General features: G+C 40.7%; 1 protein-coding gene across 1 annotated transcript in view; it reads right to left on the bottom strand.

The window, feature by feature from the left end:
- Nucleotides 1-18,635, bottom strand: part of WNK2 (WNK lysine deficient protein kinase 2) — a gene marked incomplete at its 5' end in the record, with an annotated part of 34,632 nt that extends 15,997 nt beyond the window's left edge. The window contains 5 exons of the mRNA XM_009706516.1: nucleotides 1,953-2,172; nucleotides 3,025-3,113; nucleotides 13,416-13,573; nucleotides 17,255-17,475; nucleotides 18,463-18,635. Of these exons, the coding sequence (XP_009704818.1) occupies nucleotides 1,953-2,172; nucleotides 3,025-3,113; nucleotides 13,416-13,573; nucleotides 17,255-17,475; nucleotides 18,463-18,635 (861 nt within the window). The remainder of the gene's footprint in view (nucleotides 1-1,952; nucleotides 2,173-3,024; nucleotides 3,114-13,415; nucleotides 13,574-17,254; nucleotides 17,476-18,462) is intronic.
- Nucleotides 18,636-20,216: the final 1,581 nt, after the last annotated feature.

The raw sequence follows: 20,216 nt of genomic DNA, 5'->3' as shown, positions 1-20,216 counted from the left end.
TTTTCCTTCTTTGCTCTTGCCCAGACATGACACAGTCTTACAGTTTAGATTTTCACTGTTTAATAGGTGCAAAGCAGCTTAAAATACTGCTGCAGATGGATATGGGTATTTTCCACTGCCTATGCCCTCAGACCTTACTGACATTCCTGAACTGATGATCCTGCAAATGCTAATGACACAAGGGAGTTACTCGGGAGAAGAACCACACAGGTCCAGAGAACCTTGTATGGTAGTAACTAACATGCCCAGTTGATTCTTTATGGAAAAGCTTCACAAGAAGGCACTGAAAACCTGCCCCATTATCAATTTTTTTAAACAATTCTTATTCCTACATCTCTATCTAGAGAATGGTTAAAGTTTAATGACAACATGCTATTTTACAGTACCCAGTGGTTGTGAAAGGTAACTTCAGGTTGCAAACCCACCACAACATTTCAATTTCCTTTTGCCCCACATCATTTGGAGAGGCTGGAATGCCTGACTGCTGAAAACCCATCAATAATGACAAATAATTCCCCATACTCAAGAGGTCTCCTGCACTCTTCTCTTCCACAGCACATAAAGCGACACAAATTGATGAAAGCACTTGGCTTTGATGTTCCACAATTCATAAGGGCTAGAAAAAGACATTTAAGAATAAATGTCCTCCTTTACACCCTCCCCCAACAGCCTCAAGTTTGAAAGCATTTCATAGGCAGTCACTTAGGTAACTGTTAATGTAATAGTAAAACACAGGTTTTAAAATTCTTTGGGAAGGGGTATAGTATCACAGCAGTTTGGGAGTGATCCTTTTAAATATACTCTTTACAAGAATTATTTCCTCTTCAAAACAAAATACAACAACTATGGGCCAAGTAACCTACAGAACTTCAAAATTCCAAATGTTTCCATAAATATATAAATGCAAAATATAACAGCAAGTTAACTGTACCAGAGCAACTTTTAAAAGAAATTCGTTCTGTAACAATACATTGCTCAAAAAATATTGGACAGTGTTTGCAGCAGCAGACTAATGACAAGAAGACAGAGGAGCCTGAATTTCTCCCACTAAATTTGGAGTACACGGTGATGAGTCCAAGCACAGTAAGGCAACATTACCAAAACGAGTGCCTCATAAGCAGAACATGAGTGGTGATGACAACATCATTAAATGGGATCCCTTGGGATTTAGATTATAATAGGAACATTTCTGCAAGCACAAGAAAATTCAGACCCTTGACTCAGTGCTTACTGATTCTATGTCTCCATGACGTTAGAAAACCTAAACAACTGCAGTGAAGACATCATTAAAATATGAGTTCAAGGACTATATAGCGAAACCAGAACATAAAATAGTTTTTCTAACAAAACCCCACAAGTTATGAAGATACAGAAATTCACCAAGTTAAATTTATCTATTAAAAAATCCAAAGCTTATTCCTAATGCTGTGCAGTGGGCTTTAAATCTAGTTTCCTACTCATGTTTGCTGATAAGAGTGGCTGACCACAGACTTTCCTCATCTATATTCCTCTTAAGTAACACTGACAGAAAAGATGGAAAGAAGTGTTTTCAAGAATTCAGTGCAGAATATTTTGTGATTGAACTTTTGAACTCTTCTAATTTATTTCAAGCTGCTGTCTGAAACTAAAAAGAGTCCAAACAAATTTAAAGACATTCAACAGTTAACGGAAATTGGCAAAAGTTTTCAAAATATAGAATAGTCCCTAAGCAATTGGAAATGCCATTTCATGCATCTGTTTTCATACTTGGTAAACAGTATTTTTCAGTTATTAGTTCTTTCCCATTTACCCCTTTCTCGCAGCATTCATTCTAAAATCAACACAAACTGCTTAAACTAGGCACCTGGAATGGTTTAAGTGGAAGTTACTTTACCAGATTTGTTCCCGCTGTCATTTGAGGTTTATGCACTACTTTATATGTGTACATTTTTGTTAGGAGAAGTTTATTTTACCATTTCTTGTGCAACATCATCAGGAGTTTCCTTCTCCAGATCAAAAGTAAACTCAATGGCTCCATTATCTTTGGGTTTTCCTTTCAGTTTCTTAGGATCTTCTACCCAGAGTCTTAAGGCAATAGAGGATTTCCTACCATGGTCTTCTTCTGCAAGTTCCACTCTTACCCCAGTATCTTCAGCAAAAAAGGCATGGCTTAATAAATCTTTAATTTCATATCTGCAATGGATATAAAGAATATTCAAATACTGCAAGGCTTTGAGCAAATTCAAAAAGGTTTGTGACAAGAAACTGCTGTTAAAGGTGAAAACATTTCCAGTACGTTTGGCGTTCATCCTTAACAAATTTGTGTCCTTAGCAAAAAAGACATACTGAGGACTGCTGAAAAAATGACGTTTCCTATTTCACAAAGCTTCAGCAATATTCATACACCAGAAGTGTGTGCAGAAATGCAGATTATAGCTTTGCTCAACTTCACTTGAGCATCTGAGCTTAAAAAGTACTAAAAAAAAAAAGAGGTTCCTTCTAGGTAGTCTGTTGAGGTCCATAAAAACTGTATTTGTGAAAGTTATGAAATGCCGAACAGAAGCCAAATTCATCTAGGAGAGGCCAGTATAAGATTAGGCTTTAAAACCAAAGCTGAAACCAAGGCACAATTTGTCTCCATATCCAAAGGCTAATGAGTCGATGGAATCTGCTCTAACAGCTTGTGGTGAATCGACCATCTCCCATTCGTGGTCGACCTCTGCTACACTTGATGCTCCACACAGAACCTCCTGAGTGAGATTTTACGGACAGCTATGCCAGAACGTGCTAGAATACACTAGCTCACACATCAACAACGATGCTTTCTGACCTTATTCTCTGAAGCTGAGACACACAACAGCAGCATTTATTCAATTATCCTGACATTATATGGCAGGAAAGTAGGCAATCATTTGTACTTGTATCTCCATTCCGTATTTTCTCCTGAACACGGGAGACCCAGAGGCCAGAACAAAAATCCAAAGACAGCTTTGAAATCCCTGCATACACATTTTTTAATATGAAATTTGATTACTTGAAACAAACCTTTCTTCCTTATTTTTGCAAATGCACTCTCCGATTATCTCCTTAATTTCAGGATCAGTAACTTTCTCAAAACTTGCTGGCTTTATACCCTAAAAGAACAGAGAAAAACAATTTAGTTTGAAAAAGAATTACATCGTATCTCTTAATTGAGGACATTTTTCCTACATTTTACAGTCAATTCAACCCTTGGAGAAACTAATACTTCAAAGTTGTTAGTCTTAATGCAAAACTGAATTGAAGATTTAGGGCTGCCATACTTAGAAAAAGTATCATTGCACTTCAAAATAAGCACACTAGTTTGTATGTGAACTCAGCCATACACAGGGCAAATCTCCCTTTTTCTTTACCAACCTTTGCAAACCTTACCTTTATATCCTGTGGACTCCGAAGTCAATATTCAAGAAACAGCTAATTTTAAATTTTAAAAACAACTCTTTTCTGAAATTATTCCTTTTATGTTTGTTTTTTGTTTGTTTGGGGTTTTTTTTTTGCCTCAGCTCTCAAAACACGAAATGAACAAATAATCAAGTTTTCCTTCAGACAATCACTTTCAAGAATGAGTCAAATATACCCTGGAATATTCCATATTCCCGTTTCCCATAAATCTTTTGCTTTTCTATGTCCCCAACACTCTCCAATATCCATGCCGCCCAACCCCCCCGCCACCCCCCCCCAACAACAACAAAAAAAACCCCAAACCAAGCAGGAGAGAATATGCCCAACAGCTCTGTGTTGCTCTTGCACTTCCCCAGCACATTGTTAGAATCTCATCAGGAATGAGTGGCGGAGCAGGTGTAACCTACAAATCAACCTATAAATCAAGTTAAATCTCTGTCAAATGTTAGCATTTTTGCTGGGAATAGCATTCAGTTCTAGATTTGGAGCAGCTAACCTATGAGCACGGCCTTTCAAGGAGAAAACCCAGCTGTTCATTGCAGAAGAAAACTTGGAGAAGCAGAATCCGCTTCTCCGCATAGGGAGCTCTGGCTCGACATAGGTCTAACAGGAATAGCTTGCATTTCTTTCAGGTTAGGTGGGCTTGTTTTAAGAATATGGAGAGGATTTAAAAGAAACACACACACACTTCCAGGGCAGTCATAGGTAACCTCTCCCTACTTTGTAATATTTCAGGACCAAGGTCTTAACTCAGCATGATCCTCCTCAGGGTATACAGCCTCTTAATTAAAATAACATGTCTCTTACCAACATAAAGAGAGACTGCAGGAGTAGTAGTATGCAAGTTCTCAGGCTAAATAACAGTTTATATATTATGTCATCTTTCTGTACATGTAATCAAAATATACTAAAAAAATAATTACCAGGAACACCCAGGCAGTTAACACACATGTGCAGCTGTGCGTTTTCCAAGCCCAGGCTGACAACTTCTTCTGATGCCAGGTTGCAGATAGGGAGGAAAGGATGTTCCGTTAGGAACAGCCGTCATTTCCAGCCAGGCCACCCTAGCACTCTCCTTGTCAAATAACATAGGAGCAAGTAACAGATAGCCAACATCTGTTAACGCTGGTAACTCGTTCCGTTCAGTTCAATACAAGATTTCCTGTGAATACTTTTCATGTATACACTCAGCTACAGATGACAAGAGTGGCAACGCAAGAAGTTATCCTTTTTATTCATGATGTTCAGCTTCCATCACAAAAAACCTGATTCCGTTCTAAAAACACGTAACATCCCTACCTACTAAAACAAGATGTATATGGATGAAAATTTGACAAAATTAATTTGACAAAAAAAAAAAAACAGATTCTGCAGTTAGACCCTATTACTTAAGGACCCAAGTATTTCCAGTGAAGTCAATAAGCAGAATAAAAAGGAAACATGATTTCCTTTATCTAAAAAACCCAGAATCTGATTAAGCACACAACCGAATGGGATTTGGACATTTAACTTCATTCAAATCCTTTTAAAGTTTCGCCCTGAAAGAACAGTAAATAACGGATCATGCAGTGGCAGATAAGGAGGCCTGAAGTCCTGAAGAGTGGACTTTTGGCTCACCTGGTGCTGCCTTGGATTAAAAAAAGAAAAGAAAATATGTATTTCAGAAGGTGTCTGAAAGTACTTCACTGAATTTAGTCTTGAATAAATTTTATGGGTGAATTTCAATGACGGCTGGCACCTCTCTCAGGATTTCTGAATATTCCAGCAACAGAATTATACTTTTATCTTTTTAATAGCATTCTGTTGCCATTCAAGGCTCAGATTCAACTTTAAATTTGGGTTTACCTATTTATTTATTTCAGGTTAACCACTCCCTTTTTGCCTTGAGAGTGAAATATGCAATTAATAAATTTTGAAAACAAAAAAAAAATTAAAAGAGGAATAGTGATACAAAGACTTAACTTCCCAGTTTTGCCTATGCAGAGAGCTGTTCAGATTAAAAATAAAAGTAATCTTGAGGGGACAAAAAGAAATAGTCCGTACACGTGGCAGGCTGGCTGTGACCCACCAAAAGGAATTATTTGTTCAAGCAAACCTAAAAACTTACTTATGAGGGTTCAAATTTTGTATATTAGAAAAATGTGTCAAAATGATACGGAGTGCCCAGTTACCAAAGCCCAGGCTTGTTTAAAACAATCCAAAGCACACCACAGTGTGTCAAGAGCGTTTCTTAAGAGAGCTCCGATACCTGAATTAGAAAAGAAAGAAAACAAAGTACCAAGAGACATTTTTAGCACGAATCCTCTACACCCTAATACACCCTAAAGCTACAGCAGCCTACCTTGTTCTCAGATGGGGAGGAGTTTGAAGAAATCTTTGGTAATTCACAATGGAAAGCAATAGGACAAATCTCTACATTTCCAAACACTCCAGTTTGCTGTAGGAAACCATTGATTTCCATCTTAGTGACACTTATCAAGAAGAATAGGTAATAAAGACCATCATCTGCTATAGCTTAATGTTTACTGAAAAATATCCCACAAATGTGCATCGGTATCAATTTAACTGGGGGTGGGGAGGGAACCACAACCACCCAACAAAAACAAACAAACCCAAACAAAGCAGTAAAGGCAACTTTCACCATACTACCTGAAAAGCTTTCAGCCACCTAGAGGAATATATTGCTTACATATCTACACACTCAAGGGAACCTGCCCATAGCTTTTTATGATTGCAGAGTGCTTCATGGGTATCTTAACACAAACTGAACATATGAAAGACACAAATACCATAAGGCATATCACAGCATCCCTCAATTTAATTTTCTTTTCCAGAATTCATGATCTTCAGCTACACGGTTCATCTTGAACTCTGACATGACTGAAATGCAGCAGGGTAGGACATATTGGGTATCCAGAAATCAGGTTTGCCTGAAAATGGTCCTTCTGACAGATCCCTGATGACTGATCCCCACTTTTGACCTTACAAATTGCTTCCCCCAAAAAACCAGCAACTCCTCCAAACACCATTTTATTTTCAACGTCTTTTGAAGGAATACTGACTCCTCTCAGAACATCTATTGTATTAGTCTACTGAACAGCTAAGCTCTGAATAGATGACTAAAACAAACAAGGACAAAATATGCACAGTGAAGTACTGAACAGAACTGCTTTGCTGAAGCGTTTTCTCACTGCCCATATGCTACAGTATGCTTTTGCTCCTTACTCTTCATTAAAATCTCCAAGGCCATCTCATTGTAATGCTGCAAACCCCCCCCTACAGCCCTGTGCCCTGATGCTTACCAGCCTCCTGACAATGAAAGGGGTTTATGCCAAATGCAGGTTTCTATTTGCAACCAAAGGACTCATCTCATTCATTTATACAAAAGCCATCTGTCTTTCCTGAGCATTCACAAGAAAACACGGCACCAAAATTCAAAGTATCTTAGCTAAGGAATTATCCATGACAGTTTGAAAGCCGTACAGCCGCCTTGTGAACAAAAGTAGATTCAATGCCACTGCATCTGAAATGTAGGGCTAGCTGGTTGACATAAGGTGCACAGAGATACAAATTCTTTAAATGCTAACGTGTAATTTTTTTTAATATATATAATCCAAGAGCAAAATAAGAGAAGATCAAATAACCTCCCTTTTGAGAACTTCTCTGTCTCAAACAGGATGATTTACTTTGAATCCCTTACCAGCACTTAGTCTCCTCACCCTCTTTCTGAAGTGATTAGATTTGAAATACATCGCACTCCAGTATAAGATAGTTGAGTCTACAGTCACACACATACAGAACATTAAAATTTTAATCTCCGTGTTGGGGGCAAAAATGTGAAGTTTGTTTTTCAGAGGCCTAAAAGTAGCCGCTTGCTGTTCTTCCATCAGCAGAGCACACTTTTGAAAGAGTAACATGTAATGCTTTATAAGACACACAGCGTACACCAGACAAGTCAACATTAACCCTGACCCATGTCAGTCAATGATTTTTCTAAAAGTTTTCTTTTCACCTAGAAGGTGCCCTCCCAGTCTAGGTACAGTCTACTTTGGACTAAAACTCCACCTGCTACCTGAAGGTAGTCTCTAGACTCAGGTAGTTCCTAGAAAAAGAAAAAATCTTCTTCCAAAAAAGCTGAAAGCACACTTCCAACCGAAATTCCAAATTCCACCCCATCACGCACTCTCTGAAGTCAATAAAGTAAAGTTCCCAATTTTGTCAGGATTTTGTTCCATGACATTCAGCAGTGAGATCACTGTGTGCAAGTGCGCAACTGATCCCTATTTCACTCCAAAATGGTACTCAGTCCGAATGCTAATCTAAGAAGATTATCTGCAGATCTAAGATATCTGAAACACACAAAAAGTCAATGCAATGACATTTATAACATTTGTCTGTTGTTGCTGTGCTACAGCTATAACATTTATTCTATCTGTATGAGCAATATAGAATATAGCTTGTGAATGCTGAGAAAACATGGAATACATTTACAAAAAAGAAACAATATGACAACTTAAAATGCAAACCAGAACACCATAAACATGTGGGTTGTTTTAAAGTGCAGGTTTCTGCTTTTAAACCCTACGAGGTCCCCATGAACCCCCCGGCAGATACAGCTGGTCTGCTGTGCATTCTGCAGTGCATCAGTAAGCAAACATCGGACTGGAGCTGCATGGGAAGGTCACAGACTCTGATATTTCATCACTATTGTCTACATCAAAATCACTTGGCAGAATGATTAAACACACAAAAAAAGATCTGACTAAGAAAAACCACCAAGTTATGCATGAAAAATGAGATTATGGCATCAGAATGAAGGTCACTGCAAATATGCTGACCGGGAAATAACTTCAAAGTTAACTGCAGTAAACGTGGCTGTGAGCTGTTGCTTGAAAAATACGTATTTTCTGTTTATGGTACATATCCACTTTTTTAATGTTCAGACTCCATGATTCAGGCTGAAAGGGCAGAGAGAGGTGACAAGTTGTAACAAGCACCTCTCATCTGTCAAAGAAATGAGCCCCTCTGTACATTTCGAAAATGACTGCTCCTTTATCCTGGACTATTATATACATCGTTACACACATGTGAAAATGAAAGTGGAAACCTAAAGCAGCGATTAAACCATGAGAATATGGTCAGGTAGAATAAAAGGTCACTGAAGTAAATAAGTATAATCATCTTACACTACAGACATGCATAATGTGTAGCATCTTAAAACAAAATAGTAATGCCTCAGAAAGGTAATGTTTCTATTTTCTCTCCCAATAAGGACTGCATGTAACTCGCTATGACTTCAGAAGTCTCTTACGTCCTACTAGCAGGGAAGAGTCTGACAAGAGTGTTAGGACACAGAGTTGAAACAATTGAAAAAGATATTATAATGGCAAAACCAAAGTAAAACACTGACTGTGCTGGGCAGCAGAGGGAATGTGCAGCCCACTGTAATCCAAAGTAAGGTTAGAGGCAGTCTAAAGAATAAGGTGGTTATTGGACCTTCGCTAGCAAGCAATCGCTTTCTTGATGCAAACACTAGCAAGCAATTCTGACTCCTTTAGATGCTTTTAGCACCTCCAGTGGTTGCCACCATGATGCCAAGTCCAAGGCATGAAAAGCGAGTTATTTTGTTTTATATTTTTAAAAATAAATCATCAGGAAATTAGACACAGCAATCATTTTCACATTACATTGACCCTCAATTTGAAACACTAAAAAATAGTGTTTACATTTCTGATGCAAAAACCCAGTTTCTTCAAACATTAAGTAAATTTTTCAGTGACAAGCTGAAATACATGACAGCATTCAGGAGCACAGCACCACTGATCCCCTCCGTCTGAGAAGGTCGGGGTCACCTTCTGCTCTAGTGAGAGCCCCAAACCTCATCTAATGCTGGGAAGAAAACAGCCTCATTCAGCCTCTTGGTTTTAGCCTATGCTCCATTTCTATACTACATCTCACTGTAGTAAAATCCAACGCTAGCAACAGCTGCCGCACGACCAACCCCAATTCTTCATGAAAAGTGAGTTTGAAGTTTTCTCGTCCTTAGGTCATCACCGCCCCAGCTAATGGCGCAGACCTCACCATTTGGTGATGGTTCAGGACCCCACACCCCAAACTCCTCCACCTCCTCAGTAGCAGCAGCTTCCCTCAGCCCCCACGGTGCCAGGTGGGCGACTCACGCGGGTGGAAGCGGGGTCGCTTCCTGTCGCCAGCTCTTCAGTAGATGCAGCTCCTCTAGAGAAGCCTGTTGAGCCCAGAGAGAGGTTCCTTCAGGGAGGGATGATCTGCCCCTGGGCACCGCTGCTCCTCTTGCACCCTCACCAAGAGGTCCACCCCCTGCTCCTCCTCCCTGTCTGACAGTTCCTGCAGCTCATGGTGCCACAGGGCTTTTTTCCTCTCCACAGGGAGTTGGTTAACCCTTTCCTTGGAATGACAGTAATGCCAGTTTTTCCATCTAGGGAATCCCAGTGCCTTTGCTCCCACTCCTATTGCCTGAAGTTCAGCTGAAAAACACAGTAAAAGACACCCTCTGTGTCTGTACCTCATGCTTTCTGCTTCAGCTTTCCCTGCTAGACAGTTCTGTTTCAAAAATACCCCTTACAAGTAACACTGAACGTTCAACAGGTTCTCCACCACTACTTATTCTTCACAATAAGCATTGTTTTGCATTTGTCTAAAGTTGCTAGTATGAGACTAATTTTACAAAGTTATAATAATTTACCATATAATCCTCAGCTACGTAAAGGTTATTGCCACAGAAAACGAGTCAGCTCAGGCCTTCATCAGTGTTTAAAAAAATGACTACTTAAGTCCGCAAATTGAAATACAACATCTAATTAGGAATCCTCTGATTAATCATTATTCTTTGCCATCTTGGATATTGCTTTGATAAATGAGGCTTAGGAGTCTTAGGAAATCTTAATTATCAATATTCCAGATGGCTAAGAATTGTACACAGAGTTTCTTTAGGTATGTGGAGCAATGCAAGACTTCTATACTACTTCTGACACTAAATGCGCACACACATACCCAGGTGGCCTTAACATCAGGTACCGTGATGGGTAGCTCACAAATGAGGGACACTGCTCACGCAATGCCTGTGCAAGGCTGCAGGTAACACACCCAACACTTCTCACGAAAGCCATTCGGCATCTAGGGTTGCAAGACTGGTATCACATTCGGGAGACAAGGTCCCAGAGCCAAAAACTAGGAGACTCCTGTTGTCACCACGTGAAGCTTTAGAGCCCAAGGAGATGTCTCCTCAAGAAAAACCTTGAGGTGCTGGAGTGAGTCCAGAGAAGGGCAATGAAGCTGGTGAAGGGTCTGGAGCACAAGGTTGATGGGGAGCAGCTGAGGGAGCTGGGGTTGTTCAGCCTGGAGAAGAGGAGGGTGAGGGGAGACCTGATCACGCTCCACAACTACCTGAAAGTAGTGTAGTGAAGTGGGGGTCGGCCGCCCCAGGCAACGAGTGATAGGACAAGAGGGCATGGTCTGAAACTGCACCAGGGGAAGTTCAGGCTAGAAATGAGGAGGCATTTCTTCACAGAAAGGGTCGCTAGGCATTGAACTGGGTTGCCCAGGGTGGTGGTGGAGTCCCCACTCCTGAAGGTGTTTAAGAAAAGACTAGACGTGGCACTTAGTGCCATGGTCTATTTGACATGGTGGTGTTAGGGCAAAGGTTGGACTCAGTGATCTCAGAGGTCTCTTCCAACCTCATCGATTCTGTAAGCTACCTACAAAGGTGGCATTTAGAGCACATCTGAAGGACAACACAACCAAATGAAGCCAACAAGCCATTGTGCCGAATGAAATAAACTTTTCCTTGCAGGGGAGGAGCGAGTGGAAGAACAATGTGATAAAGCACCGTGGAATAACGATGTGGAACAAGTGGCCATCATAAGGATTCAGGCAAGCAACCCAGCTGAGCCATCAAACCTCTTTCACCTCTTTGAGAAGATGTAGCATGGGTTTCCAGCCAGCCCATAGTGCAGAGTGCAATGGCCTGCAGTCAAGTAAACCCTCTCTGCACACACTCCCTTCCCTACAGCACCATAGGGGCTGCTCCAGCCAGCTTCTGACTACTCTTTTTTTTTTAAAAAAAAATTATTTCTGAGTAGCTATGGGTCAAAATCAGCACTCTAAGAAGAGTTAAACTATCAGAAATCAGCGCTGCACCCCACTGGGAAAGATTCAGCTTTACTAAGCTACAAACGTCAGTTTGCACCAGTTTACACAAAAATGGTATAAAACTGCTTCCCCTCTTCAGATGTGTACTCCTGCTTTCAGAAAGTCATGGCATCTCTGTCATTTCCAGCAGGGACATCCTCCTGTGTCTTGTGATACTGACTTCCACTTTTAAACACAGGCTCCTGAATCGTTCGCATCCTCCCTCTCCCACCAGGTTAGCATCACCACAGTTGGGTAGTACAGCAATCTACAACAACAGCACCAACTTCCCAGCATCCCGGTCTTCACTGGTGGGAAAAGACAGATATTGAACAATACAAACTATACCTATAAAAATTAAATTGCATATAAACCCATCATCTGGCACGTGCGAGTGTTTGGGTATCTGACGAAACCATCTCTGTATCAGTACGACAAATTAGCACAGAGCAAATCACAACACGCAATTTTGACCTCGAGCAGTGTTTGCTGACTGCAGGATTTCACAGAACCATATCTGTACTAGCCTGAATCACTTAACCTCTTGGAGAAGGCAAGTGGTCTCAAGCACCTTTCAAAATCAAACAGTTATTACAAGTTTAATTTGGGAAGATTTTTGCTCATAACGAGCAGTTGAGTAAGAGGAATACAAAGTAATTTTGGGACCACACTTTTGGAGACTGAGTGATAGATCCACTCATATCTACTACATAAGCCTAACTACTTTTCCTACTTTATAGGTCAAAGAAATAAAAGCAACCTTATCTGTAGCTAATCTTTGCAAATTTTAGTGCAGTTTTCTTCCAAGGATTACCCTCCTCACATCCCAAGTGTGCAAACGGCATCTTTTGCTGATGCGCAAGGGCCAAACCACATAGCTGACTTCTTTTGTAGCAACCAGATGGAAAGAAGTACCTGGGAAAACCTCTGACAAATCAGTCTGTTTAACGTAATATATCCTGAAGAAAACTTCATGTAACTCTTGGTTTCACTAAACCAAGTAGAATAGAATATAACCACAGCCGCCAAAGCCTTTGGCAAACCTCATTTCTCTGCAGTCAGTGATTTGCAATCTGACAGCATCTTACAGACTCAGGAGTTTTTTCAGGCATTCGCAGTACAGCTCATGTAGACAAATACATTTATCATCTGAGGGTGAGAACGTGGGAGAGGGTATTTTATTCAGTGTAGAGATTATTTTAGATTGACTTCTCCTCCAGCCTAATCTCACCTGAAAATGCAGTAAACTTGTTTCCATGGTTCCTGTCTGGGGATTAGCAGACCTTGCAGAGCTCCAAAATGCAGATATAAAGCTCCTCTGGCAGACTCCACACCTAAACATTGCTATCTTGTCCCTTTTATATCTTCAGATAATTTGTTACAGATACAAACAGAGAGAATCTGTACTGGAAATCTGAATCAAACACCCTCCACCATATAAATAAGGATTTAGACTGCAACCTAAAAGCTAGTCCTTTCAGCTTTGTGGGAAACTTGATCAAGTCTGAAAAGTCCCCATTTAGGAGGCAAGATTAGAGCAACGATTTTTCCCTGCTCATTCTTCCCAAAGTCTATGTATTTTTGGCTGATGGAGACAAAATCAGCAACAAAGAATACTGAACACATTTTATGCAGCTGCAGTACAGCCAAACACAAACCATGGATTTGAAGCTTACAAATAAACCTCCAACAGGTTTGCGTAACCCAGAGCTCAGATACCTTAACTTCTACAACACACTATGCATTTGACAGTACTGACGCCTCATGGAAATACATTTTTAAACATTCATATTACAAAATCCCAATACAAATTCAGGACATTTACTCACACAGGTTACTTTCCGGTAAATTTGAGCAGCATTCTGGCATTCTGAGTAAGGGTATTCTGAGGTAGCCATTTCCAACATGCACATTCCAAAAGCATAGACGTCCACAGATTCATCATAGTGTTCCTCATACATTTCCGGGGCCATAAATTCTGGTGTACCTACATAGACATGCACAAAAAGAACATAAATATTTGATAAAGTCTAAATGGCTTTAACCACAATCTTTATCGCCTATAGGAAGTGTGCCCATTATATCTGTGCAAGGGTGCATGCAAGATTATTTGAAAATAGGGAAGTAACTAGAATAAGCTCAAGCATCCTCCAGGGAAGAAACCCAAAGTCAACACACACACTTACATACCCATGGCTCGCTGGTAATAATACAAGGGGGGAAAAAAAAGAAATAGTATCAAGATTTCAAAAATGAACAAGAGAATGAGATAGGGCACATTGCCTGGCCATACTGGAAGTCATGAAATGGTTTCTTTTCCTGGGTGGAGAGAGGGATGTGCACAGGCTTGTGGAGGTGAAAAGAAGAAAAGAAGCGAGAACCTTGACTCTTATCAATGCAAATTTGCATTTTTTTTCCTCCACAGATACATACCAACCACCCAGCAGACAGACAGCACTTTGAAAGCAAGTAGTATCACAAATCACCTACAAAGCCATGCACAAAACATTAAACCTAATTCTGTCACTGGTTTAGTGGGACAGATCAATGAGGCTATTCACAGAATAAGGTCCCACTCAACAGGGATTAGGGTGTCAGAAATCTAATGCAACTGGATAAATATTAAGTGAAGCACTGCACTTACTGCTTCATAACAGGAAGTTGCAGCTTTATGACAAGCAGCGACTTCCAATGCCTGCAACATTTGCATAGCAAACTACTTCGAAAAGTCTGGTCTTATAAAGCAAAAGGGGAAAAACTTAACACTTAGGTAATTTATTCCAGGAACTGACTCTCGCAACGTAATTGATGTTTAGGAGTCAAGACTAATTTATTTCCTTTTTACATTTAGAAAAGACAAAGGAAGAGAGATCAATGCAGTTGTGTGTTGCAGGAGAGGACTGGGATGACAAAAGGAGCGTGAGAGGTCTCAGACCATGTGAAGGACGCGGACAAACTCTGCTCACCCAGCTCAGCAGCAACCGCCTCAGCACCCTAACTGCCCCCAGAGCCCCACAACAGCCTGGCGAGCCTGTTATTTTTTTGTGATGACATCCCTACAACAGCAGCAAAAACACAACTGTAATTAAAGTAACATATACCAAGAAAAAATAGTTCTTGTATATGTTTGGGGACTTGACATAAGCTTTTTTTTTTTAATGGCAATAGAAACAATGTCTCTCAAAATCAGGGTCTGCCAGCAAAAAAGCTGCTTTTGCACTTTTTCTAAAGCAAGCTTGGCCTAACTCACAAAACAAGCCTTAGCACAAGCATTTCTGTATAATTCATTTTGCAAAATTTGGGATTGATCTCTCCCTTTGTTTATGTTCCTTCCACCTCAGAGACATGCATTCCTTCAGCCTTTGTAGATCAGCCAGACTCATGTCATGAATGCTTAACTTAGTGCCTGCTCTCAGGGTGTCTCTCCCAGCTGTCACACAGGCACTGGCTGCTGCTCTGAAACAGTTAACAACTGCCATAGAAAATGTTTTCTGGAGTTGCCACCTTGTTTTAGAAGGAACAAGACTCAGAGGCAGGAGCGAAGCTCATGAACTATGAAGCACCTACAGGAAATCTGAAAAAGTGATAGTGATAGTCTAAGCAGCACATTAAATTCTTGACACCATTCCAAAATAGCAGGAAAGTGCCATTTTCACCCCCATCCCTTGGGGGTGGGAAGGAATACATACAAGTATCCTTAAACAAAACAGAGCAGCTAAACGTAAAGCCGCTCAGCATCTATTTGACTCCTCTTGGCAAAAGGAGTTTTGCCCTGGCTTGGCTCCCTGCAGAGATACACCGCAAGGTCAGACAAGCATCAGCAACAGCACGAAGGCAGCAAGGGAAAAACTGGACCTCAGTCATGCTGACTTCATTCCGTTCAAGCTAATGTAAAATTGCAGCTACTAATATTCCTTTAAAGCTACTACATCTATGGAGGGGGCAGAATTACTCATCTCACCAGTGTTTCCAAGCCATCCTAATTCTTTTCTTGGAGCAGCACTACTCATGAAAATAAGCTCAGTTATATTGCCAAAATGAATGCAGACACCTTGCCAGCAACCTGCAACCCTTTTCAGGATTCAATTCCTTTCAGACACGAGTGTGCTTTGATGGTGTTGTGGTAACAACTGATTTTACAAAAACTTGTATTGGTATTACTGATATAATTCCCAGTATTGGTATTACTGATATTTTCTATTATGTCCCATGGACAATTATTATACTGCAAAAAAATTACATGAAGAAATACTGACCCTCAACAGAAAAAAAAAAAAACACCAATTATTAGAAGGTAAAATTTAGACAAAATTAACAGATATAAACCGACATGATTTCACCAAAATCAACAAGATTAAGCAGACCCACAGTAGCCAAGCACATGTCCAAAACTTCTATCATTTTGACTTCAACAATACAGGGCTCCCTAAGCATTAAGGTCAATACTTTTGGAAAAGTAATTGTAAAGAAATATAATCTCTGAAAATTTGAGATGCTAAAATAATTATTTAAGCGACTACTGCTTGAAAGATAGGATGCTATTTTCATATAATGGTAAGGGAACAGTGGTTGTCACTACCCAGTTTGCTAACTCAAATTATCTAGAATCTAATTTCCATTTATATTGTAGGCTGAAATACAACTACGTGCATGATAACTTCTGCCACTTTCAGCATCATTTCTCAGGAATTTTCAGCTTCCTAGAACCATCACCTACAGATCTGAACAAGGGAGATTTGCTATGGAAGCTTGGGTAGAAAAACACAAAGCATTTCAGAATTCAGGAAAACATTACATTTACACAGAAAACATTCAGTCTAACTTTTGAAAGGAAACAAAGTCCTTCGACAGTTTCAGAAAACATCCTCCCAGCTCAAGCAAACCCAAATTCTAACGCTCCTCACGTGGATACCACCTAAGGGCATCAGCTAGTACATATCTTAGTGGAAATTTGTTTTAATTTTGTACCTACTGATTTTTAATAAGTTGCAGATGTTGTTTCAGCAGAACTCTGCCAGGACAGCATCGAGGCAGTGAAGAGCTCTGCAGCTGTCTGCAGAAGCAACCGATTTTGCTGATATGAGAAGGTGTTCTAGCCAGACCAGCTCCCCTGTGACCTCTCTGTAAAGGAGAGAAGCCCAGCTCCGCAGGGCACTACTGCCTCTCCCTTCAGCAAAAATAATCCTCCTTATCCCAGCACCACTGGAAGCAGAAGACTTCCAGGGTGGTGACGGGGTGGTGTGTGCTTTCCCAGGCTTTTGCAGCACTCCCTTGTTAGGGAGAGAGCAGGGCATCCATTCTCTTCCCTCTCCTCTCTCTTTTCTTCTCACTCCCCCAGCAGGCACTAAGCCTCTTCTCAGGAGAATGATGCACAGAAGCTGCTGAGAACCTTTGCTGTTCCTTGTGAAGGAGAGAGGAGATACCAAGTAATATTTCAACTAAAAACCAAATTAAAAAGGTAATTTATCGTTGTGATACAGAAGGAAGTCATGACACTGTTTCCTACCGATTGAGATTTCTAATGTGGTATATAGGGAATAGTCACAAAACCACTTTAATCTCTACTACCAACCTACAAGTGAAAAAAACACTAAAGCAAAATGTGAAAGATATTAAGAAGATGACCACCTTACCAACAGAAGGAACCCAAGGAAAATAGGAGGATTACCTATTACACTTTTGGCAAATGAAGCTCTCTTGAGGGTTGCCAGACCCAAGTCTCCTATCTTCACAGATCCAGTTGGTCCAGTAATAAAAATATTGTCACATTTTAAGTCTCTGTGAATTATTGGTGGAGTTCTTGTGTGCAAGAAAAGAAGACCCTTCAGGATTTGCCGGCACCAGCTACGCAGGACTTTTGGTTTCATCACTTTAAATCTCTTCAGATACCTAAAGCACAAACATACACAGAAGTGGGTATAAAGAAAATGAAGTGTTATTAGAGATTCTGGGGGTTTTAACAGCTGAAACTCCATTCTGGATAAAAGCCCCTTATTAGATCCCATAATAGCAGCTCAGAAATATCACAAAATTGAAATAAACACATCTTTTGAAAGGAGGAATTAGAGCACTCATTTTTAGGGAGGAAGATAATAAGCATTTTTGGTGCAAATACAACCAAATATTTGCAAGTTTAATAGTATAGCAATTCACTTCATGCAGAGCGCAGCTTTAGAATATGTTTCATACATCCAAATCAGAAGAATACTGAAGTTTAATTTTAACCACAAGACTTTGACCTCTGTACCATGCACTTGCTTTTTTTCCATTTATCTAAATCACTGATCGGTAGGGTACATTTTGGAAAAATGTAGAACCTGCTAATGCACTGGCACAGCAGCGCACTGGATATAGGCACTGATGAGTACTGCTCCCATTGGGGTTGAAAATCTGTTCCAGAATTCATGCCAACTGTTTTACATCAACCTTAACAAGACTGTCAGCACCAAAAGCTATTAATTAATATTGTTTAGTAGATAAACTAGAGCATCTTCTGCTTTAAAAAGAGATTCTACCATTCAAGTGCTATTCTAGCCGAATTTTCTAACAAAACATGCAAATACAAGCACAAAAGCAATCACAAAAACACACCCTGACAAATTAAAACATCATGAGTAGAAGATGAAACACACCAGAGAACAGCTTCTAGCTGCATAACTGAAACAGGAGAGCAGGGAAAGAAGAGATGGAGGCCAAAATTCTTCCTGTCAAATCAATGCAGTTCAAACGCAGGGACAAGTGACAGACACCAGAGAACAGCTCCATTTTTTTTTTTTCTTTTATCTGGAGATGCCTTTTTTCAGAGTATGAAAGTAGGATTTTTCTAAAAATTTCCAGCGCTATTCTTAGCGTCCTCACCAGGAGCGCAGTACTTACGTCTTTAGTGTTCCAGAGGTCATCAATTCGGTAACCAGCACGATGCATCTTTTCCCTTTTACACAGGACTCCCAGAAGTCATAAAATCTCACAATGTTGGGATGCTGTAGACCTTTCAACATTTCTGCTTCCTCTTTAAATCTCTGCCTCTCTACTTTTGTAAGTTTTCTATCCTACAATCCAAAATAAGATATTATTAGCAGTGAACAGACAAAAAGAAAATAAAGGCACAGCATTGCTAGGGTATTCACAGTTTTAGATTTTCATTATGCTTGTACCAAGAGCAATTACAAAGTCTTTTATGTAAGAGATGAGCAGCGCGTATGAACTAGGGCACTCGCCTTAAATCCAGTGTCAAGAAGACAAAGACTCACCTCCGCACAAAGAGATGTCTGTGCTACGCTATGCTACATGACAGCATTAATATTTCAGGCAACCTAAACACACCCATGGCTTGACGGATCAACATACAGCTATTTACTTCTTGGTTTGGTTTTGTGAGACTCGTTTTCCAAGAGACTAACACACGCAGGATTTCATTTCCAGGTATGAATGTCCTCGCAGCTAAGCTGCTGCTGGGTTTTACAGCCGCAATGGCTCACCATCCTGTGACAATCTGGCAGTGACCGCCATGTCAGGTCCTCCACAAACCATACCAGGCTGTACAGCTCAGCCCATTTCTCTAGGGACAAATTAAAACCAAATTCCCCTCCAAAAAAATCCGAACACAGACATTCTATTTGTTCACTGTTCTGCCTAATTTTACAGACTTTTCTTTAAAGTTGTCAAAGCTGTCCTTCAGCCTTTTCTGTCGGCTGCACATTGGCTCCACGGAAATACTTATTCTTTTAGATTAAAAAATGTGAGGAATGTCATGTTCTACTACTCTGGTTTTCCTAGAGAAATTTAGGAGCATTTACCATAAACCCCGGGCCATGAAGCGACCACGCAAAGAGCAGGCAGAGCCTCTCGCCTCCTCCCCGCGGGGCAGCAGAAGGCGACTGGGCTGCCTGAACCTTAGCAGCAACATGGAGACCCCTACAACAAGCAGCTCAGATGCACGCCCCAGCCTCTGTAGACAATGTATGAGTTTCAGCAAAGACCACACCGTCGCCGGCTGGTTTACCTCCCCTAGACGGTTGGTCGGGCTGGGAGCACTTCCCTCCACTGCCCTAGAAATGAAGCTTTTTCCTTCTTTAAAAGGTACAATTGTGTAACTGTTCTTTCTTACAGCAGCAAAGGCTCACAAATCACTACGATTAATTAGTTCATATTTTAACCCCAGACACTTCCCTTTTCCCAATTCACTTAGGCATGTTTATAAGAGCACATACACTATGAATTAAATTGGCACCCAAGATGCAGAGGGATCAGGCCACTGCCATTTTGATAGCTTGTCATCATCCGCAATCGCAAAGAACTCAATATGGGGATGAGAATTTCCATGGCTACAAACAAGTCAGCTTTACACAGAGACTTCACAAGAGGAAAACCCGGGTTGAAATGACAATGCTTCGGGCTCTTCTTGGAAGACAGAAAACCTGCTGCGCCAGCAGTGTGTGTGTGTGGGGGGAGAACTTCCATTTTACACCGTGGCTGCTGAGGAGGTTTTCAATTTTCTTTGTGTTTCTAGAATAGCATCAGAGCTAACGTTGCCCCAGGCACCAGCAGCCATCCAGGCCAGCACAGCGGGGTGACCCGTGGGGACCGATGCCCGGATCCCCAGGGACATCGGCAGCACGCCGAACGCCAAC

Source organism: Cariama cristata, unplaced genomic scaffold, assembly GCF_000690535.1.
Source record: "Cariama cristata isolate BGI_N322 unplaced genomic scaffold, ASM69053v1 scaffold10168, whole genome shotgun sequence".
Lineage (NCBI taxonomy): Eukaryota > Metazoa > Chordata > Aves > Cariamiformes > Cariamidae > Cariama > Cariama cristata.
The sequence above is the reverse complement of the archived record's forward strand: the minus strand, read 5'-3'. Positions and strand labels throughout refer to the sequence as shown.